This window comes from Sapajus apella, unplaced genomic scaffold, assembly GCF_009761245.1.
Source record: "Sapajus apella isolate SASKATOON/1434 unplaced genomic scaffold, GSC_monkey_1.0 scaffold61, whole genome shotgun sequence".
NCBI lineage: Eukaryota > Metazoa > Chordata > Mammalia > Primates > Cebidae > Sapajus > Sapajus apella.
In genome coordinates, this window is record NW_022437001.1 from 6,742,149 (window position 1) to 6,766,333 (window position 24,185).

At 37.5% G+C, this 24,185-nt stretch overlaps 1 protein-coding gene across 5 annotated transcripts in view; it reads left to right on the forward strand.

Annotated features, from left to right (window-relative positions):
• The window catches only part of SLC10A7 (solute carrier family 10 member 7), a 265,111-nt gene that overhangs the window by 206,336 nt on the left and 34,590 nt on the right, over nt 1–24,185 (forward strand). For all 5 annotated transcript variants that reach the window (XM_032246445.1, XM_032246447.1, XM_032246446.1 and 2 more), the window contains 3 exons: nt 1,939–2,022; nt 13,144–13,309; nt 14,265–14,316. In XM_032246445.1, the coding sequence (XP_032102336.1) occupies nt 1,939–2,022; nt 13,144–13,309; nt 14,265–14,316 (302 nt within the window). The remainder of the gene's footprint in view (nt 1–1,938; nt 2,023–13,143; nt 13,310–14,264; nt 14,317–24,185) is intronic.

Consider the following 24,185-nt stretch of genomic DNA (forward strand, 5'->3'; position numbering starts at 1 on the left):
GGTCTAGTATGTGAAGGATGGAGACATTATAAATATATAATATTTTTTAAACTCAATTTGAAATGGATTTTTCTTTATTTTGGGGTGTTTAAAGAGAGAATATAGCTTGAAATGGTTATTCATTTAAAAAATGTAAAAACATAATAATAATAAAGTTGAGCTAGAAAGAGCAGCCAGAGATATGTGAGATCACTGAAGTGATTTTAGGCAGGAAATGTCACCTTTTACATGAAGATTATAACTGAATTTTGCTACCTCTCTCCAAGCTCTGTAAACCTTATGAAGAGAGCATTGAGCTGGACCTTTTTGAACTTGGAAACTTTGTTCTTTAAAGTTTATTTTTCTATTCATCCAGGGTCTCAATTTCTCTGTAAAATATATTTTTTTATTTGTTTCAGTCCTTGCCACAGAAATATCCTTAGGGTTAATAATTGTGGAGTGAATGTACCTGTCAAGCACCTTGTTCTTCAAAGACATAGTTGCTTTAAAATAGAGTTTAATTATTAGCTTTTAATATTTTGGTTTTGTATAAAAAGAAACATCTAACAGCCATGCAACATTTAACACACCAGGAATCCTGTTTGTTCTTTACTAGTTTCACTTTTTCTGTTTGACTTTTTTCATTTTAGTTTATATTGGTTGTGGAGAAAAAGGGCTAGAGACCACCAATTTTTATGGATTAAATAGAAAGCCAGTGGTCAGTGTTGAAGCTGATTTTAAATGAACACAGGGCCTCTGAAGGGCAAGACCTATATTCTTGGCACTTTCAGTGCATGTAGGTTGGGGCTGGAGCTGGGGGACAGAATTTTATATAATATGCCAGAGTGGAGAGGAGATTTTGGTAAACGATTCATGCAGAAATCAGTGAAAACACTGCTCCCACACCACTTCGTTCAGAGCTATTGACTTCATTTATCTAAATGTTTGCTCTGTTTTATTTGACGTTGTGTACCCTCAGTCATCACTGCTTCCATGTCCTTTCACAAATATTATTTTCCAAAAGATATTTCTAAGTGTAACTAAACTTACGTAAACTGAGGTTTGGTCTGCAGGGGAAAGGTGAAAAGTAAGTTCCAAGGGCCAATTATTTATGGTTTGGGAGAATCTGGTTGCAAAATGAACCTGTGAAAGAGAGGAACATCTATTATTTGTCCAGAGAAGTTTGAAAAACATGAGGAGATTTTGACCAACGCTAAAAATTTCATAGGAAGACTCAGTGATGGAGGCTAACGTGAGTGTATTACTGTGTGCATAGATAAGCACTGTTGTGCTGCAGGGAACAGCCTCTTAATGAAGCTGAGATTGCAATTGTTAGCGAAGAAAGAATCAAAAAATGAGGAAGAAGAAAAATAGGAATTATGAACAGTGTTAAAGCATACAAATTTAGGAGAGCTATATTGAAATTTTAAGTTGAAAATACGTTATGTTTCAGGATTTCCCATTCATAAGACCTTGTGTAAGAAAAAATTCTACAGCATCTGAGATTCATTGTCTTTGTTTTGAAGGAGTCAGAAAGTTAGAAACTATTTCATTTGCATGAATAAAAATGTTATCTTGATAAGGGAATGAGACATTTATTTCAGATATCTACAGACAGGTGACATAAAAATCACATAAACTGTAATTGTTGAAATATCATGCCATATGATTATAGACTGTATGAATACAGAATGACTTTACTAAAATAATAAACAATTTAGGTTGATTGCAAATCAATATTTTTCTTAATCTTAGTCTCCCAATAGAAATTATATTTTAAAATACTTAACAGTTTTTTGTGTTGAATTTAGAAAATTAGAGGTAACTTCACTTGTTCTTTGTAGATAGCTACCAAATTTCTGATGCATGTGAGAGAATCTATTTATTGCATTATTTATAAACACTAATACTTGATAACCGATTCACAGTAATTCTAACTCCTATTTTCCTGTTTTACAGCTTGGCTCGTCTTCTTCTGTGCCTTTCACATCTATTTTTTCTCAGCTTTTTATGACTGTTGTGGTTCCTCTCATCATTGGACAGGTAAGACCTCTAATTCTATCTGATCTTTTCTTTATGGATCAAATTGTGAAATCTTACATCATGTCAGAGCAGTTGAGAGAAAGGGTATTCAGAGGGAGGAGATAAATGAATATATGAGACTGAAAACAAAGTTTCATCAATCACAGTATTCTCATTTGTTTTATTTTTTAAATTAATACAAATCTGCTTTGCAGTTAGCTGTATTTAGGGACCCCTGCTAGCTATATATAGGGACTTCCGCACAGAATCTTCATTTTTTAAAATTTATTATCTGCTCTTTGTAGCTGTGTAGCTACCTTGAAAACACCTAGCAAGTCTTTACCTTATTCTGCAACTTTCGACAAGGTCTCTATTTGTGACTTTGCGATTCTCAAGGTTTATGACCATTGTTGGGAACAAGCATCTGTCTTTGGTTGGCATCTTTATAGACTTCTCCAACAGCAATTATATTTGTAACCATGTAATTGATAAACAATTTAATTCAATTATCTCTTAAAGTTTGATCTTAGAAGATTTAGGGCTTACTTTGTCATTCTTACTCAATTGGACTAATAGAAATTCTATTTTAACTTTTTGTAACAAGCTAGTAGTAAGCATACAAATTTTAAAACAAGTGAATTTTTTTCTTGTTTTTTGTTTTCTTTAAAATCATAGGATGCCACAGTATCGGAGTATAGAATTTAAAGTACAACTAAAGTGAGAAAGTCTTAGGAAAGCTGTACATTAAGAGCAACTTGATTCTAGACTTATTTCTGCCTTTGATTTGCTGTGTTACTATGGGCAAGTTATTTAATCTCCCTAGCTCCAGGTTCATAATTTATTAAATATTATGACAATAATATCTATCTTAAAGGGTTGTTATAAAGATTAGATGAAATATGCATGCCTGTAAAGTTCTTGGCATAGAACCTAACTAAGATAAGTGCTCTATAGCTTCTATCATTATAATCATTATTATCAAATTCCCTGCAAATACTAACCAGGAAACAAGTCTTTGAAATATTGAATATAAAAAATGTATGCATAGGCTGGGTGCCGTGGCTGACACCTATAATTCCAGCACTTTGGAAGGCTAATGTGGGCAGATCACCTGAGGTCAGGAGTTCGTGACCAGCCTGGCCAATGTGGTAAAACCTTGTTTATACTAAAAACACAAAAAAATTACCCAGGTGTGGTGGTGGGGTGCCTGTAGTCCCAGCTACTCCAGAGGTTGAGGCAGGAGAATTGCTTGAACCTGGGAAGCAGAGTTTGCAGTGAGTCAAGATCATGCCACTACACTCTAACCTAGATGACAGAGCAAGACTCCATCTCAAAAGAAAAAAGAAAATAAAAAAAGAAATGTGTGCATAGACATGTAATATTTACATGCTGTCTTAGCTCAGGTTCTCTGGGCAACAGGCTCAAAGACAGAGGTTTCCATGCAGGAAGTTCACTAGGGGTTACCCTTGGGAGCAACACCTTTAGGAGAGTGAATAAAGTAGGATGGAGATGATGCAATCCCAACAGAGGTCTCAGTAGATCCTGTGGGGAGCCCTGGAGGTGGAATGACCCCTCAGAGTTCTCCTGCCTTAAGGCAAGAACACCTGGTCTTTACACTCTTACACTGACCTGTTATTAGATACTGGCTTCCCTCCTACCCTCCATGAGGACTGTGACCTTGGGTGAGTTTGCTCACTTAGGCTGAGGGCAAGTCCCAAAGAGGAACTTTGCTGACATCTCTTACTCACCCAGCACTCCCTGCAGCTGTGTGTATAAGCACCTCATTCCTGAAGACAGGCATCTGGGTGGTGCTCCACAGCGTCCACAACACAGATGCTATTTTTTTTTTAATTTTAAACTTAGTAAAGGGACTAAATTTAGCATAAAAGGAGGGATTTATAAGCACTTTAAGAATACCATTTAATGGCTAGGCGTGGTGGCTCACACCTGTAATCCCAGCACTTTGGGAGGCCAAGGCAGGCAGATCACGAGGTCAGGAGTTTGAAACCAGCCTGGCCAACATGATGAAACCCTGACTTTACTAAAAATACAAATATTCATCCAGTTTGGTGGTGTACATCTGTAATCCCACCTACTCAGGAAACTGAGGCAGGAGAATCACTTGAACCCAGGAGGTGGAGCTTGCAGTGAGCCAAGATCATGCCACTGCACTCCAACCTGAGTGACAGAGCAAGACTTTGTCTCAAAAAAAGAATACCATTTAATTAAATATAAAAAATGATACTTAAAAAATATTTCTCCCACAGTGCTAATCACACAACAGAGAGATTCTGACTAAATGTTACATCCCTGCCTACCTCTCTGAGCCCTACCACATTTCCTACTTCCAACCTCCCTGGCTTTTCTCAGTTCCTGCTATTTCTTTCTGTTTAGAATGTCTTTCTGCCTACCTTCCCACCTCAACGTGTTTCTCATTTGACTCTTCAATCAAGGCTTCTTTGAGCCCCCAGCAGTAATTTTCCCTAGATTGTCATTTGTTCAGGGTAATATTTTTAGGTCTGTATATAATAGGTACTCAATAACAATGATGTTTTTCTTTCATAGTTATCCCCTGAAAAACATATCTGAAAAAAAAGTGTTATCTTTTTTAAGGATACCAGTTCAAGGAAAAATAAATTATTCATAATTTTATGTTAAAGAAAAGCCATATTTCTAACACCTCCCTTGGTTTTGAACCATATAGCTGATATATATTTCCCTGGTTATTCTTCATTGCAACACCTTGTTTGATTTCTTTAACCTTTCTCCCAAATTATACCTGTGTTTAGTTTGCTTGTTAACAGTTTGTCTCTGCCATTAGACTGTCAGCTTCTTGAGTACTGGAGCCACATTTGTTTTGTTTACCGTTACATTCCCAGACCATAGGTACCCAGTAAATACGTGTTGAAAGAGTGAGAGAAAGAATGAATGAGTCAGAGTTCAATGATCAGTAAGGGATATGCTTTGCTGTATAGAGGCATAACTGAATCTACCTGTATTTCTCATCTCCACACAGTTTAAGCTGTGGATTATATTAGTTTAAATTCATACATATTTTCTTCGTTCTGAAAATAGTTCCATCCAATAATTTAAGGCTCATACATTCTTCTTGTAGTAGATCTTGGAAATTTGCCTATTAATAATAAATGCTTGGCTTAAAACGTAGGGGAAAAAAATCTGTGTGTAGGTTACTTAATTTTGTGTGTACAGGGTTATATAATATATGTAATTTAAAAACATTTATCCAGAGAGAATAATGAATTATTAGATGGCTCATTCTTCGTGTTCTCAGTAGTAAGTAGTAAAGTATTCAGTAAATTATAAAGTAATAAAGGTAGTCAAAAAGTAGTATAGGCAGTTTTTTTTTCTTAAGTGTTCCAGGTACCACATTTCTTTGATGGCTCTTTTGAGGAGAAACCTATATGGTTGCATCTACCTGCCCCTCCTTTTGTATTCTGGTCTTAGGAATTAACAGTTACCACCCTGTCTCCACATCTAGAAACCACCAATCAGCTTTGTCTCCTCCCTCTCCTTATAGCCATGCTCCTTTACTTCCAGGCAGTCACTACATCCTACCATTGCTGCCTCAGAAATCTTTCACACCTGGCCCCTACAGCCCCAGTCACACCACTGGAGAGGATGACACACCCTCATCATCTCTTATCTGAATTATTGCACCTCCTAAACCTGTCTCTCTGCCGTGAGTCTCTTCCAATTCCCATCTAATGTCTTTACTGCCTCCAGAGTAGTCCTAAAAAACAAATCAATTCATATGATTCCTCTCCTTAAAAACTTCCCGGTGGCCCCCTGTTGCCAGTTCCTTGTGTGGCCCCAAAGCCCTTCAGAGTTTGGCCCAACTTGCTTCTCCAGTGCCACTTCCCACCACTCCTCTCCTTAGGGCTCTGCTTTTCCCATGCTATATACTCATCATCCTTCACCTGACCATGGCCCTTCACTGCTCTGTGCCTTTGACTGTATTGCCAGCAAACTCCTACTCATTGCTGAAGACTCAGTGCAGAGATCCCCTCCAATGTGACGCATGCCTGCTCTGACCTAGCTGACCTAGATTAAATTCCACATCTCCTGTAGTACTTGATTCACAATATTTATCAGGAAAGAATATAATTTATCAATGTGCTTCTTAAAAGCAGAGACTGTATCGTCTTAATTTTCTTATCTCCTAGCTTATAGTAACTCTTAGTACGTATGTATGTACTGAATCTGTTATTTCATCCCAAGTGGTAGTCTCCGTAGGTTACTATTTATAGGGTACTTAATAACATACTTAAGAGTAGAGTGTAAGCTGTATAAAAAGATTGACTGAAGAGAACTTTGAATTTATCCTCAGGGAGCCCCCAGCAGTAATTTTCCCTAGATTATCATTTGTTCAGGGTAATATTTTTAGGTCTGTATATAGTAGATTCTCAATAACAATGATGTTTTTCTTTCCTAGTTACCACCTGAAAAACATACCTGAAAAAAAAGTATATCTTTTTTAAGGATACCAGTTCAAGGAAAATAAATTATTCATAATTTTATGTTAAAGAAAAGCCATATTTCTAACACCTCCCTTGGTTTTAGCCTTTGAATGAACTGTGCTATAACTGGCCCACAGATACATTGACATAAATGATAGAGCCACATGTCTGAGTAGATGTTATTATATAAGTGCTGCTGCATGGTCCTCAGGTCCTCCAGTACCATGGAGAAGGGGGAGCATTCCACAGGCAGGGTGCCCAGGGCAGGCAGTGCCACCTCAGCTACCTCCTCCTACAATCACAGCCTCACAAGGTCATCTCTGCCTATGGTGGGATAGATTGTGCAGTACACAACAATGCTGCATTTCAAAGAAGTGTACCCACCTTATAGGCATCATAGGTTTGAATATTTATTATTAACATTGTCCTGGCAGGAGAGAATAGAGTATATTAAAGAAGGGATTTTTCTAATACACACAAAAGTGCTACAGGGCTAGAGCAGGGCTGTTGGACCTTGATGATCCATCTCAGGCGGCCCACTTCATAACACCATGTCTGTCCTCACCTACTAAGCTCACATCCTCTAATCAGTAATTCTTCAACCTTACCAAGACCCCAGATTAACTTACCTTTCACTCACCATCCTCATAGACTTTACTTCCCTTCTTACCCAGCTTTGATTCCATAGTCTATCATTATAATCCCTCCTTGGCAAATATTCTCAACTCTTTCACCATTTCTCCCTTTGATGTACTTGCTCAAAAAGCCCCAACCCTGGTTAAAGCCAACTCTGCCTACTCCACGTGTGCAATGGAGTTGCTCCATCATTCACCTCACTCCCAGGCAAAGCTCTCAGCTTCTTCTCCTCTCCGTTTTACTTACTTCACAAAGGCCCAATGCTAGTTCTACTGGAGCAGCTGAGCTTTGATTCTCAAGAGCAATATACATTGGTCTCATCTTATGTTAAATTCATGACCCCAAATTGAACATGTCAGCTAACACCTCCCAGAAACCCTACCCTACTTCCTTATAGTGTTTCTTTTTCTACTCTTCAAAGAGATTGTTTCACCTTATCCCAGATCTTCCCTTTTACCTCCCCAACACTCTCCCATTTGCCCATTGCCCTCATGTCTCACTAACTTTGCTTCTGTTTCTCAAACATGCCAATCTTGTTCCTGTCTTAGAACCTTTGCACTGGCCTTTCCTTCTGCATGAAACACCTTGCCACATTTCACCTCTCAAAAGCACCTTTCCCCACCCTCTCCTTGGGTAGCTACCTGTAGTCACTCAGTCACTGTCATATTATCTAAACTTCTGCTCAGTATGTATCATTATTTTGCCTCTTGTTTATTTGTTGTTTGCTTTTTATTTCTCTCTTAAACTAGAATGTAAGCATCATAAGAGCAGGGACCTTGTCTGCCTAGTTTAATCTATTGGCTCATCTCAACTGTGTGAGGTAATCTTTTGAGGACCTTGTTAGCAGTATACATATGTGCTGGTTCAGAGGAATCAGGTGTCCTGCATGGCAGGCTACTTTCACAGCTGTAACTAGGAGTGCCAAATTATGAAAATAAACACTTGTATGGATTGTTATATGCATCTTTTAAAATGAGGTTTTAACATTACTGGTTAAACAGAAAATGGGAACTAGAGAGAGAAGAAAAAGACCAGGAAGTATGAGCTGAATATATTTTTCTTAATTTTTTATTGGCAATAAAAGTTTATCTTTCAACTTGTGATTTATATTTCAGAGAGTGAATTTTATTTTCTGTTTCCCCATACAATACTTCTTTTTGGTTGAAATCATTATTGACTGACTAATTTGATGGGAGATCTAGTTTGGCCTTTGTCACCGTTTGGCTGCACACATGGCTCCTCGGCCTCACTTTCCTCATTTGTAGAGCAAAGAGTTTTATATACTCTAGCCCAAAGGTGCTGTGACTCTGTGAGGTAAGATTAGTCTTTCCATAGATGGTTAGGAGATTGTTCCCTCCATCAATCTAGAAAGAAATAAAATTTGTATTGTCATAGCATTTTCTCTTCTTTTCCAACAAACCTTTTCAGTACATCTAAGTGCTTGTGACAAATACTTATTTTGTGCATTATATTTAAGAGTGATATACAAATAAACAATTAAACAGAAATTCTACCACTTTTTATTTTCCATCACCTTGAGTATTTTTTAAAGTGGCACACTAAAACCTACTTTTCCCCCTATAAATTAATAATAAAAAAGCATATCTATACATTATCATTCATGCATCTCTGGTCTTTCCATTTCCATCTGGTCTTTCCAAGTTTCAGTTTGAGGTGGGTCTTTCATATTAAATAGTCTTCCATTAAAGTTGAAGTTAGCGTTATTAATACTAGTAGAGTTTTGCACTTATAGCATTATATTAGATATGAACAGTTTTCATTGCTTCACCTGAAAATTGCTTTGAGAAAAAAGTAACAGTGAGGTGTACTGATAAACAGTGATAGAAACATCATCAAACTGAGACTTGGAAATAAAAATAGTGATCATTTACCAGGGACGGGCCCTGTCTCTAAAGCATTTTATATTTATTTAATTAATCCTCAAGACAACTACTGTTCTATCACAGACGAGGCACACAGAAAGTAAAGAATTTGCCCAACATCACAAAGTAAGGAGTGGAGCCAGGACTCAAAGTCAGGTGCACTGTGGCTCCAGAGTCTGTACTCTGAACCCCTGTGCCATGGTTCCTTCAGGAAATAGGGGTCATAGTCCTACCCACCCACCTCCCTAGCTTTTCAACATTTTATGCAAGTTGACTTGGCTCTCTGTGCCTCTGTTTTCAACAGTAAACTCAGCAGAATAATAGTGTGTGACCTTTCTCATGAGAATGAAATGAAGAAATCGAGGGGAAGAAGTTTCAAAGAGTGAAGTAGATCATAAGTGTTCATTGTGCCCATTCATTATTATTATTGTTTATGCTTTTTGCAAAGTATTTTATTTTGAATCTACTCAATATTAAAAATATCTTTAAAGAAAGGTGTTATAGAAATTGGATTTGATTTCATATCTGTGTACATTGCAACAGGATATTAATGAAGAAACAAAGCTTTAGGAAACTGTGGATTTAGTGCAATAGAGGATAAAAATTGGAGAAATAAATTGAAACTACCTTGAAGAAAAATGTTTTGAAATTCACACTTAACATGAAAAATTATCTATCATATATCCTTACTCAAAAATCAATTTATAAATGTAAAGACAATAGAAACAAAAAGCAAGGAAATCCTTCAACAAAAAAATAAAGAACTAAGATGATGGGTATTATACTTTATATCTATCTCAGTGAATCGACATTCTACACCTAAGGCATGTTATTTTTACAGGTTTCCAACTTGGAAGTCATGCAGAAATTGATATATGGTTCTGTTTATTAGAAGCACAGAGAGTCAAATTTAAGTTTCCCTTTACCCTTTCCTGCTATTTAGTTTAAAATAAAGAAAATCAAAGTTTTAAAGGTGAGACAACAAAATAAAAAAGCTTGTATGGAAGTTTTTTTCCTTCTCTCTTTACAAGGAAAAATAAACAGGTTAATGAGGATTTGTCACTTAATTTTGAACACCTACATTTCTCTGAGGTCTGGGAGCAAATGAATTAGTATAGGTTCTGAAGGAAGATAGAACTGGCCACCTCACCAGAATGCCTTTTGCCACCTCATCTTGGATTTTCTTTTTTCCCAAGAGACAATTCTGAGGCGTCTATATCAGGTTATGTTGATCTAGCTCAAGCAAAGTGTTGTTTCCTGTGAGGTTATTAAAGATTTCTATAAAGCAAGGAAGTTTGGAGAATTTTAAAGTGACATGAATTCTTGACAAATACAGAGTGATTGCATCAGAAGTGTAAGTGGCTAAACTAAGAGAAGATGAGGTTTCCTGGAGTTTATATCCAAAGCATATCTTTGAGGCATGTCAACACTACTTCCCCAGTTTTGTTTATGAAATATTTTAACACCTTTCTAGCTACATAGTGCAAAAGCAGCTTCTTTGTGAATTTTATTTTAGAGGAAGATAGAAAAGTTCTGTGGAAACTGGCAAGATATAAAAGGGTTTTCTTAGAAAATATAGACAAATATCACAATAGGACTAGAAATGGTGATAATCTGCTCTCCCTCTAGGGTTACTGTGTCACTTGTATACCTGTCCATTCCCAGCTTTCCAGTTGGGAATGAACTTTATTGAGATTAGGTATCCACCATTAACTTTTTGGAGTGGTTAGAAGAAAGACATTTTGGCCAGAAGGATTGTGAAACTGGGAGACCCTGTTTCTTGCCATATTGAGGGAGTCCTATTCTACTATGAGACTCTAAGAACTTTGCAATGAAGAAAGAGATAGATTTTTTGGTTAACTTAATCAAATTACAGTTGACTCTTTGTATTTATGGGTTCTGCATCTGTGGATTCAACCACCTACAGATAAAAAATAATCGGACAAAAAACAATAAATAAAAATATAATATACACATTTTTAAAAATACAGTATAACAACCTACTATAGTATAATACATGTGTAAATAGTTGTATTAAGTATTATAAGTAATCTAAAGCTGATTTAAAGTATACAGGAGGGTGTGTGTCAGTTATATGCAAACACTACACTTTTTTTTATCAGGGGTTTGAGCATTCATGGATTTAGTATCCACAGAGGCCCTAGAATCAGTCCTCTGTGGATACCAAGGGACATCTGTATTGCTTATAAAGTTGATTACTTATTACAGATTTGTCTTGGTTTTAAAAATGGTTTTCACTTTCACGTTATACCTAATTCATATTTATTTATATTGTTGGAGGGCAATGCTGGTAGGAGAGGAAGACACTTATTTTTGGAATTGGGATCATACATTTTATAACCTATTGCAGAGAGAGAAAATTTGTGGTGTTTTTAACCATTCTTTATTAAAACAAGATTGAAGGGCAGCATCAATTTCAATAATTTCATGTAATTTCCATTTATTTTATTTCCTAAAGGAGTTGAATTATATGACATTTGCACAGCTACCAGTTTTATACTACCAAACACAATAGATTATGAAATTATTCTTTAAATGAAGTCCCTCTGTAGCCTTCCAATAACTAGCTACCCACCAACCCTGGTGCCATGGTGATCGTGGAGATATCTGGATACCCATGATACCATAGCACTATTATCCAAAATTTGTGTCCTAATATGTCAGTCCATAATGCTGTATGACAGACTGCTCTTATTTCTGTATACACCACTGTATTTTCAATTTAAAGACAGAAATGAACGCTAGATGAGTTACTATGATTTAGGATCACTTGTATACTCCCCCACCTTCCCAAAAGAGACTCCATAATATTTTATAAATCCAGGTGTGGCTTTAATTACAAGATCAACTTTTTTAAAGAAAATTATTCATCATTTTTTTAAATATCTAACACACTTTCCACTTATTCCACCCCACCTAACCTTCAGGGTTTTGTATCTGTACCTGGTACCAACTGGTCAGCTTTCTGCCAAGACTGCCTTTAATACACTGTCAGCTCACTTCATGAGTTCCCGAGAACAGTTAAAGTTGATCCAACAGCCAGTTGTTCAAAGATTCTATTGAGAGTAGTTTATTTTATTCTTGAGCATCTGTAAAGATATGCGCCATTGCGAATTAAGCCTTTTTAGTGACAGAGTAGATGATGACAGAACCCCATCAGCCTTATCAGGAGAAGTTCCCTGACCTCATTATTGCTAATGGATCCATGTTAATTCAGCCTGTTGTGAAATCTCATGTTCAATTATGCAGGATAATGAGTGACTCAAAACTTAATATGTCTCAGCTATCGTCCTTATGATAGGACTTGTACAGCTTCTTTCAAAGGTGAAACTAGGTTTTAAGTAGAATGGTTCACTTTTATGTCCAAACAGAAGTTATCACTAATATTCAGATGACCTGATTTTAAAATAAGACAGAATTGCTCTATAACTTTATATTTCACTGATCCTTTTGTAGGAAAGTTAGGACAGGCTTATTCATTTTTAAGTGTTAATTCTGGAATTCTAAAAGTATGCAAATGGCATTTGTCTTTGGATTCACAAAAACTCTAGATATTCAGTTTGAATTATTTAAACTCCCACAACACATGCACTTTTGCTTTTCAAGCATGAGTTATAATTTAATTAAAAACTTCTGGTGCATTGCTAGTAGTTTAAATATTAATATGTTCCATGGATCACTTTTGATTATCTACTGTCTTGAAATTCTTGAAGATGTCAGATTTTTAAGATTCCCAGAGTTGCACTTGGAATTGTCTGTTGAGGCAAAGGGGACTGTGATAATTACACACATCCATTAGGATCAGCAGAGGAGATAAACTTTGGGGAGGCTTAATGGGCATGTCTCAGTGACAGCTAGCAAAGAGCATTTGGCATGATTAAGGATGGATTTGAATGCAGTTGAAAACATACTCTCATTATGGACACCCAGTGGAAGTTGCACTACAAATGTTAAATTCCCCAGAAGAAGAGTAGTGTGGCAGGGAAGCTTTGAAATCCACTGTGGCCATCAACCAAATTATTCTCTTTCCTTTATGTCTTTCTGCTGTCAAAATCACTTTGTGATGCCCAGCTCAACTCCCTACATCTCTGAAAAGAGGCAACCTGTTGATCTCTATATTTCAGATTGTCCGAAGATACATTAAGGATTGGCTTGAGAGAAAGAAGCCTCCTTTTGGTGCTATCAGCAGCAGTGTACTTCTCATGATTATCTACACAACCTTCTGTGACACGTTCTCTAACCCTAATATTGACCTGGATAAATTCAGCCTTGTTCTCATACTGGTCATAAGTAAGTTGGAAAATGGGATAGCCTGTCTATCCCTCAGTCTCCTCAATAGCAACGCATAGCAATGTGTGTTCTCTAAATTCATGTCTAGTGTTAATTTGACTAGAAATGAATGCTTAATTTTATATTACATTTACTCAGTGACTCTATCATATGTACTTGTTTTTTTAAGAAACAGTTTTACACTTATATCTTAATTTCCTTTGTTTTTGAGTCTGCTGCCCCATTTTCTGATTTACAGTCATTGATATCAGATGAGAGAAGCCTTAATTTCTGTCAGATGCAAATGTTAGATTGAGCACTGTGTCATCAATTTAGTTTATTATAACTTTAAATTGATCTTACCCCTTATTGTGATTTAAAAACAGGATTTATAATATATGATATTATTATTCCTAAGTATAATAACTTGGCTACATTGGTTAAAATGTGAATATTTACATCATGTTTTCTAATAAAATTTACCCAAAGTGATATCATTTCATTTTGAGAAGCAGCAGACTACAAAATGCAGGAAACTGCTAAAGCTCAAAAAGCAACCTTTTGTTCTATTTATCCTGTAATCACAAAGACAACTGTTACTAATGTTGTAATATCGAAGAATCTCCTGTTATTCTAAAGTATATTATATACTACTACATTTATGGTATTTGCTAGAAATATTCATAGTATAAACCAGCTCTTTCTAAATTGTCCAAATTAAATAACCAAATCTTAAAGAGGCTTTAGGTTTTTCTTCAACAACAAAGAGTGTGTCTGGGGATATCATCAATAAGAACAGACTGAGTCCCGCTAATTTAAGTGATTATTTCAATTTAGCAAGGTATGCTTGTTTGGTTTATTTGTTTGTTTTTCTTTTTTAGTTCCTGTAAGTTTCAGATAAAACAAGTATACCAATAAGTACGCTACAAATACTGCTTTTAGAGTGCTAATTTAGATTCAATCTTTTTTTCTTCAGTATTTTCTATCCAGCTGAGTTTTATGCTTTTAACCTTCGTCTTTTCAACAAGGTAAGTGATTTGGTATCTCTTGCTGTTGTTAGTTTTCTAAATAAGGAATCATGCTCTCTACTTGGTTATATGCCACTATGCACTTACGTATTTTTTTTTCCTCCTATCTCCCTGACCATTCTGCCTCTCTTTTGCCACTCTCAAATTGTAGACATTACAAAGGGTCTTTCCTTGGCCATGTTTCATCTATCCACATCATGTGCTTAAGCAGGTCCTTCCTTTCTATTGGCTTGAGCTGTTAGCTTCATACTGATGATTTTCAAGTATACACCATTCACTGCAATGGTTTTTTTTTTTTTTTGAGTTTGAACCCTATTTTTCAATTACCATTTAGATATCTTTACTTGACTGTCTTAACAAGACCTTAGACTCAAGATATTCAAAATGGAGTTAATGTTTTTCCCAAAAACTGCCTCTTTCTTATTTCTTTCCTTATGTTTAGTGGAACCGCTATCCTCAGAGTTCCTCAAACTGGAATCCTTCACATCATTATTTTTTAAATTTCTCGATCCTACTTCTGTAATATTTTTCCTGCTCCCAAGGCCACTTCCTTAATTCAGGTTCTTGTTCTGTTTCTCTCTAGGCTGTTTCAATGGCTATCTTACTGGTAATTCCATTTCTAGACCCAATTTTCATTATGCATTTCATGGTGCTTCCAATGACTAGAATTCTGATAATGGCTCTCTGGTTCAGATGTCTTCAATGGTTATCCACTGCCTGTAGAATGAAGTTTATTTTGGGTGACAAGGTCCTCTAGTCTATTTTCCAGTCTCATGAACCAATACTACTGTTCATGCTAAGCTTTAGATTGATGTAAAATCTTTGCTGCTCCCTGCAAGAACCTCATGCTTTCTCATTTCTGTCCCTTGCTTAGGCAGCTCCCATATCCAAATTCATCACGATGTCCTGGTTCCTCCTTCCTGTTCCTAAAAGCTCACCTCAAATGCAAATTTTTTCACCTTTATTATGCATTACAAATATTACTCAAACTTTTGGTTAGAGAAAGTCACCACGGGTAATGCCACAAGTAAAAGGTGATTTCAGTCTTGCACTGATAACAAAGTGTCCTCTGCTTGGTACAGTAAGCCAACCTGTATTCAATTCAAAGAAGAAGAATGCACTTCCCAAGAGAGTATAGAGCAAGGATTCATGGAAATGATGGGGCATGACCTGAGCCATGCAGAATGGCTAAATGTTCAGCAGTCAGAGATGCCAAGAGGGAGTTCTTGGTGGGAGAAGATGCAATAATGCAAATGTGGACACATAAAAACAAGATACGGTGAGACAATAGGAGTAGAGGAAGATTGGAAATAGTAATAGTAACTGAAAAGGTAGGTTTGAGCCAGATTGCAAAGCCCATGAACACCAGGCAGTACCAATGAGTAACCACAAGGGAAAGAGCCTATGCTGTTCCTAAGTCTTGAAAAAGCATCAGTGCAGTGGATGTTGCAGGCCTCACATTAGGCACTTGGCTCTCACAGCACTTGGTATAGCACTAGGCTGATTGTAAACAGTCAATAAAAACTTATTGATTGATGTAATTTGAAGCATTTTCCCAAGCTTGAGGTTGTGATTTATGAAGTAAGAGTAAAGCCTGGAGCCATTAAGTCACAGAGAAAGTGTGACTTAATTGAGTAAGCCTGAGAGCAGGAGCTATTTTAAAATTCTTTTTGTAAATGCCTTGTTATATCACCTTAGAAAAGACATTTGCCTTTCAGTGGCAGTTTGTTTGCTGGTCCTTATGGCAAAAGTGATAATCAGACCCACTCCTCCTATCAGATGAGGTAGGATGCAGATATCCTGCTAGTGACTGAAAATTTTCTTGAAAAATAGAGCACAGAAGAGCATAGAACAGCCACTACTGGACTGCTAAAGGAGACATGGGTGGCAGAGGTATGACACCTCGTTGAACTAAAATTGAGAATTTCCAGCACAGAGTAGACTGGAATTTCATAAGGCTCTGTGATTTTTAAATCCTTCTTTTCTTTCTTATTCTGCACTTACTGAGGTTCTTTCAGGGTTTTCTTTTGTTTTGTTTTGTTTTGTTTTGTTTTGTTTTGTTTTGTGAGACAGGGGCTTGCTTTGTCACCCAGGCTGGAATGCAGTGATGCCATCATAGCTTGCTGCAGCCTCAAACTCCTGGGCTCAAGTGATCCTCCCACCTCAGCCTCCTAAGTTAGCTGAGACTACATGCAAACACCACCATGCTTGGCTAACTTGTAATTTTTTTGTAGAGACAAGCTCTTGCTATGTTGCCCAGGCTGTTCTTAAACTCCTGGACTCAAGTGATCCTCCCGCCTTGGCCTCCCCAAAGTGCTGGGACTATAGGTGTGATTCACCATGACTAGCCATCTGTCAGGTATTTAACTTCCCTGACCTACAGTCAAACCTACACCTTCTTTGATAAACAACAGCATATAGAACTTCTGTAATCATGCTCCAGAGTAAAGGTTGCATAGCCACACAATATTCCATTATAATAAGGGAATTTTTCAATGAACATATTTAAAAGATGGTTTTCATATTCTATTTTCATGCTTAGAAACCCTATAACTCCTAAGGATTTTATTGGAGGAATGAAAGACGTGAATATTTATTAAACCCTGCTCCATGGCAGGCATTCTCTTAGGGATTATACATGTTATTTCATGTAAATGTGACAGCAAAAACTGTAGTACTATGAATTTTTATTGCTATTTTGGTAGTTGAGGACCTGTGCTCAGAGTAGTTTAGTAATCTGCCTAAAATAGTTTAGTAACGTAACCAAAATCATATAGAAAATAGGACACCTAGAATTGACATCCATTTCCATTTGACATTTCCAAAAGCATTTGCCCAGGCCTTTTCCACTGGAAACTATTTCAATTACTTTTTTTATTATTAAGATTTTACTTTAAGTTCTGGGTAGATGTGCAGAACGTGCAGGTTTGTAACATAGGTATACATGTGCTGTTTGGTTTGCTGCACCTATCAACTCGTCATCTAGGTTTTAAACCCTGCATTATCCTAATGCTCTCCCTACCCTTCCCCCACAACCCCCAAAAGGCCCTGGTGTGTGATGTTCCCCTCCCTGTGTCTGTGAGTTCTCATTGTTTAACTCCCGCCAATGAGTGAGAACATGTGGTGTTTGAATACTTGTTTTCATTAGGGAATTTATAAAGAGTATTTGACTACACTCTTCAAGTTCATACACAAACAAGTTAATCAAAGATACCAGGACCTACCTGTTTATACTCTGCTGAGTTCCATTTTCTTTTCCTACTTTTTGTTCCTTCCTGCAGAGGGCAATTAGTGAAACTGTGTATGTGCGTGTGTGCACACATGCACTTTTCTTTCTTTCTTTTCAGTTTTCTCTTACCAATTTGGTAAATCTAAAGTCAATTTGGGTATCAAAAGACAAAATTCTCAGCATGAAAATCCATCTGTCTTTAGTGTGTGTCTGTGTAGCATGCTACTATACTCTGATGATGGAAGTTTAGCATAAAACCAGGAGACACCCAGCCTGGAAAATTCAACTTTCCTGCAACACGCTGCTTACCTGGTTAGCATTTCTTAGATTTACCAACTTAATGTGTTACCATGCTAGTGAGTATTTAAAATAGATATGAGAGTTATTACTCTGTGTTCTTGTTTATTCGTCTACAGAATAGTGTCAGAGTTAAAAATTCAAACTCTGGAATCAAACAGACTTGAGCTTCAGATCTACTTAATAACTTTGTTACTTTTGTCAGTTTCCTTACGTATAAAATGGAGGTAGTAGTAGCACCTATCTCACAGGATTATTTGGAGAATTAAATAGTGTGCACATAAAGTCTTCAGCATAATACTAGCATATAGCAAGTGCTCAATAAATGTTGGCTACTACAGAATATTTATTACACCGAACCAACTTATATTATATTAAAAACTAATGATCAGGACAGACACAGTGGCTCACACCTGTAATCTCAGAACTTTGGGAAGCCAAGGCAGGTGGATCACTTGAGATCAGGAGTTTGAGACCAGCCTGACCAACATAGCGAAATCTCATCTCTACTAAAAATACAAAAATTAGCCCGGAGTGATGGCATGTTCCTGTAATCCCAGCTACTCCAGAGGCTAAGACAGGAGAATCGCTTGAACCCAGGATGCGCAGGTTGCAGTGAGCTGAGATCACACCACTGCACTCCAGCCTGGATGACAGAGTGAGACTCGTCGTCTCAAAACAAACAAAAAAAAAAACAACTAATGATCAGAGTTGGGGCATTAGCTTTGCTAGCTTTGTAATACATTATTTTTAAATTTTCTTGGTCTCAAATGCTAGGAAATGAGTTGATTCATCAAGCCAAGAGTCAGCTATCCAATGACGTAACCATTCTGCAACTTTGGGAAACTGCAAATTAAAAAAAAAAAAAAAAAAAATTGTTGAAAGAGCTTAGAAAAGGAAAGCAGTAACTGGGAATATTTTTTAAATATATAAAAAGTTTGATAGCCTGATAACTAAAGTAACAGAAAACTATATTGTAATTAGAGTGACCAAAGAAACTGTTAATAAAACAAATATTCAAATATTTGTGTATGTGTTTTAATTCTGATCAGTACATTTCCAGTAAGATATCTCAATCCGCCTTTCATGATAGCCCTGGGAGAAGCAGGATGGGAGAGGGGGAAAGGGAAGCAGAGAAGATGGGACCATCATTAATGGTAAGTTTCCTTACCATTTCAGAGGAGGCTACTAAGCTTTGGCACCCTGGGTAAACTTGTTGAGTGCTACACAGCTAAAAATGGAAGAAGTCTTCTCTGAAAACGAGCAGAGACAAAACACAGGTACAGAAGTTAACAAAGGAGGAGCTTCACATGGAAGTTTTCTCCTCTGAAAATAGTGGGCTTAAACAGAAGTATCTCAAAGGACCTTTTCTGCTCTGCATTCTGTGATTCTACTAGTAAAACCTGACATGTTTTCCTTTGTGGGTACTGCAAAGGAAGGCGAAGTAAACATTCTGTGGAAAACACTGATTGAAAGCTTTGTAAGAGAGAATAAAAAGACCAGTTGGGAAGAAAAGGAAATAAACATCTCAAGAGAAGGCAGAGTGATCAAAAGAATCATTAAAAACAGGATAAAAAGAAAATCAATATTAAAAAGAGATAAGGTAGAGTTAGAAAATAAATAGTAATGTGATTCCTTTCAAGAATGCGAGCAGACACAATGGAGATGTTAATCAGTGAAAATAATTTTAGTCATTACTACTTAACTATAATGTACAGGACACGTGATTTTTCTGGGTCTTGTCATGACCTTGTAACATAAAGTCCCCTTGGACAGAGTGTGGCTAAGGGTGGATTATTTACCAAGATAGCTGCTCTCACCCATTACATTTTGTAGTGTTTTTTGGTTTTAACATTTTTTTCTCAGAAGGCAAATTTATGACCAAGGTTTGGGGCAACCAACTTACTAATTGTGTGACTTTAGGGGAATTGTTTAACCTACTTGTGTTTCCAGTTCCATTTTTGGAAAAAGCAGAGCAATAACACTATCTATTTGTACGGCTATTCTGAGAAGGAAGTAATACTGGCTGCAAGGTGCTTAGAAAAGAGCTCAGTAATGCTTATGCCATGATAATTCACCACCCTTAGGAACAGAGGGTTAAGTGAGCATCTGTTCTATCAGCTTTCTCTGATGTACAGCATTCCGATCCTACATTGCTAGAGTACAAGTCAACCCTACCTAGGAGGAATATTGTTTTTAACCTTAAATGTTCCCTTTTTATGCCATAAGGTTCTAATCCTTCCCTTCCACTGATGGACTTTTTGTCAATTAGACTGTAGAGCAGTGTTACTGAAAGCAGTGAGCTAGAAATCTCCCAGTGTGGCCCTAGCTTTGGTCCCTCTACCTGAAACAGAGGACAAGTAAGCATATCTTGCAAATATCCTCTTTAGCCACATTGCAAATGATGCTCTAATGAGCAGCAGCCAGTGCCAGATTAAATCAGAGCCTCCTTGACCAGAGAGACTTTGACACATTGGAAATGTGCTATAACCTTGAAAAGAACAAGTTGTCAAGCAGAACAAAGTTTACTATAGGAGAAGTGTATTGCCAGAATCTCTAGGAAGAAAACCAAATGCATAAACCCAGATGCAGCCATGTAAACAAGGGCTACAAAAGACAAAGTTTTTGAAGTGTTCCCAACACCACAAACACTGCTGGACAACATCCCCCACCTAGGCCAGATGATCACATTACATGTTCTACAATTACCAGAGGGCATGCACTCCTGCATGGAAGTATTTTTAGTCATTGTGAATTGACTGTAAATCATATTCTCCAATCTGCCAATTTCAAGCTTTCCTAATGTCTTTGATTCCCAGGCCTCGGAATTAACTCAAAATTGCCTCACACTTTACAAAGAAGGTAAAATCTCTGCCGTAAGTTGCCTCTGCTTGCCCACTCTCTACCTAAAAAATCTCCGTGTTTTTCACTCCCCTTGTCTACTTAGGCTTCCAGCTCAAAAATGATAGGAAATGCTCTGCTCCAGCTAACATCTTTATTCTTGTCTTCTGAGGCCTCTTTGAGGACCTGTGTTCATCATATATTTCTATCTGCTGTGTCTTCATTCTATCTTTATGATCATGTTCAAATCTCCTGTGACCCTTTTCTTCCCTTTGCCAGATTTCTTGAAAACATAGTCTTTCTCACCACTCCAAATACAGTCCTTCTCGCCACTTAAACATCGTCCTTCTCAGCACTCCAAAGACAGTCCTCCTCATCACTCCAAACAGTCCTCCTCACCACTCCAAACTCCATCCTCCTCACCACTCCAAACTCCATCCTCCTCACCACTCCAAACACAGTCCTCCTCACCTCTCCAAACACAGTCCTCCTCACCACTCCAAACACGGCCCTCCTCACCACTCCAAACTCGGTCCTCTTCACCACTCCAAACTCGGTCCTCCTCATCACTCCAAACACAGTCCTCCTCACCACTCCAAACTCAGTCCTTCTCACCACTCCAAACACTGTCCTCCTCATCACTCCAAACTGAGTTCTTCTCACCACTCCAGACTGAGTCCTTCTCACCACTCCAAACTCGATCTTTCTCACCACTCCAAACAGAGTCCTTTTCACCACTGCAAACTCAGTTCTTCTCACCACTACAAGTCCAGTAGACATCAGCATCAACTCCTTGACCTCTTTCCCAAGGCTCACTAGGCCTCCTCTTCAATTTTCTGTTTTCTTAATGCCTTAATACTCCTCTTGGTCCCATATGCTAGATGTTTCTAATTTCTCTTTGATTCTTCCTTCTCTCTCAAAGCAATGATGATAATATCCATATCCCCTATGATGTGTTAGGCATTTACATTGTGCCACATTCTTAACAAGCATTGGCATTTATCCTCAAAATTGACCCTAAAAGTCAGACAGTCTTATATTCATTCTACATATGAGCAAAAGGATGGTCTGGAATTAAAATCAGGTGTGTTTTCTCCAAAAGTCTCCACTCTTGAGCTGTTAGAAAGTAATATTGCACATAATAGTTGAGAAATTCTTTTCACCCTATCTCCATATCTTTTTCCACCATCTCCTGTCCTCACTCTGATTCTTTAGGCCCTTAGAGCTCCCTGCTTCCTGCCCAGCCTCACCATCTTCAGTCTTACCCCATGCTGTGTGATCACTCCTCCTTAAGAATGGATCTACTCATATTACTCTACCGTCCCAAGTCCTTCAGCAGTTCCTCTTATCCTATCTTATCAGGTCCATACTCCTGACCATAAGCCAGCGTCCCTGCACACAAGTCAACCTGAAGAACGTGTTCTTTGCCAACTGTCCCCTATACGTCCAAACTGCAGTCTCACTGCTCCCTATCTAAAACACGTATCTTCACATGTCTAAATCTATTATTTAAGGCCCAGCTTAATTGTTATTTTTTCCCAGAAGGTTCTTTGTGCTCCATCATCATCTCCTACTTTCCCTGCCAAACTAGAGGTGATCTTTCTCTTTCAGTCACAGAGCACTCTATTTCTCTCTCCTCTCCTCTTTCTCATGTATATCTTTAGTGCTTTCATCTCCCAGCCCATGCATTTATAGAACCTTATGGAAATCCTTCCCCACTAGGCTTACTGTGAGGAATAAAGAGATGAAGAAATATGTAAGCCATGTAGTACAATGTTTAAAAAACAGGGATGGTATCACAATATCAATATGAGAATAAAATGTAGAAACAATAAGCCAGTCTTACTATACTTAATAAGAGGTTATGATATACGTCTGTGGGGAATCCTCAGCTGAAGTAAGACGCCAAAAATTCAGTTTGAAAGTTGTTATCAAGAAAGAGCTTAGAAGTGAGACTGGCTAGGAAGCAGAAACATGCATGCCTTTTCAGAAGAGAGACCAAAAGGGCGTTTTAAATATTCTCTTGACACAGGCACAAGGGATGAGGAAGAAGGGAGGACTCTTCTTTCCTTTTGTGAGTGTACAGCAAGAAAAACAGGATGTGGGATCTATTTAGGGAAGAGTTTTCTCCCAGCAAAAGTAGTGCATGGGGATGAGATTACTAAGGGGAATGATGGGGTCTCTTTCATTAGAGAGTCTTAAACATTGGGTACATTGTTATATCTGCAACTGTCTACATGGAGTCAGTTTCTATAGCATTTTTCCACTTGCTAACTCTTCTGTCGGAGTTCAGGGCAGGGAATGAATAGACTCTGTGCAGTCAAATCCTGATATCCTGACTCCACAGGAAAGAATAATGTCTAAAATATAAGGGCACAGTCATAACAATGACATTTTAGCTTTTTTGGCTTTCTAAACCGTTATCTAAAATAGGAAATCCTATTATGACATCCAACTCTCAGTACTGACTCCCCACAACATTTAATCAGTTTTGACTGAGTTTTTTAATTTATGCTTAACATGGTATACAACAATAGTAGAATATAGAATATAGTAATTAAGAACACAGGCCTAGAAACTAGAATAGACTCTATTTGAATCTTGGCTCTGTCACTTACTACCATGGGCCCTGAATAAGTTATACATGTCTGTGTGCCTTGGTTTTCTCATCTGTAAATAGGAACATTGTATCACTTGCCTTTTGGGGTTGTTGCTTTCATATGTAAAGACATTAGAGAAGTGCCTCATACATGATACTGCTCAAAAAATGATAATTTGTTGTTTTTACTAAAATATATGTTAAATCTTTATTCATACCATGTATTTCTTAAGTGCCAGAGGTTGTATTTCTCCTTGAAAGAAATTTTTGTAGATATATTAATCCTTTCAAGTCACTTGGTAAATATCAAGTAGTAACCTTAAGACTTAGCTAGAGTTCCTTGTTCCATTTTGTTAATTTATTTATTTATGTACTTTAGGTTCTGGGGTACATGTGCAGATCATGCAGGATTGTTGCATAGGTACACACATGGCCACATGGTTTGCTGCCTTCATCCCCCCGTCACCTACATCTGTCATTTCTCCCCATGTTATCCCTCCCCAACCTCCCCACCTCCCACTGTCTCTCCCTTGGCCCCCGCCAATAGACCCCAGTGTGTGATGCTCCCCTCCCTGTGTCCATGTGTCCTCGTTGTTCGTCACCTGCCCATGAGTGAGAACATGTAGTGTTTGATTTTCTGTTCTTGTGTCAGTTTGCTGAGAATGATGGTTTCCAGATTCATCCATATCACTACAAAGGACACAAACTCATCATTTTTTATGGCTGCATATTAATCCATGGTGTATATGTGCCACATTTTCCTTGTCCAGTCTATCGTTGATGAGCATTTGGGTTGGCCTCAGGTCTTTGCTATTGTAAACAGTGCCACAATGAACATATGTGTGCATGTGTCCTTATAACAGAATGATTTATAATCCTTTGGGTATATACCCAGTAATAGGA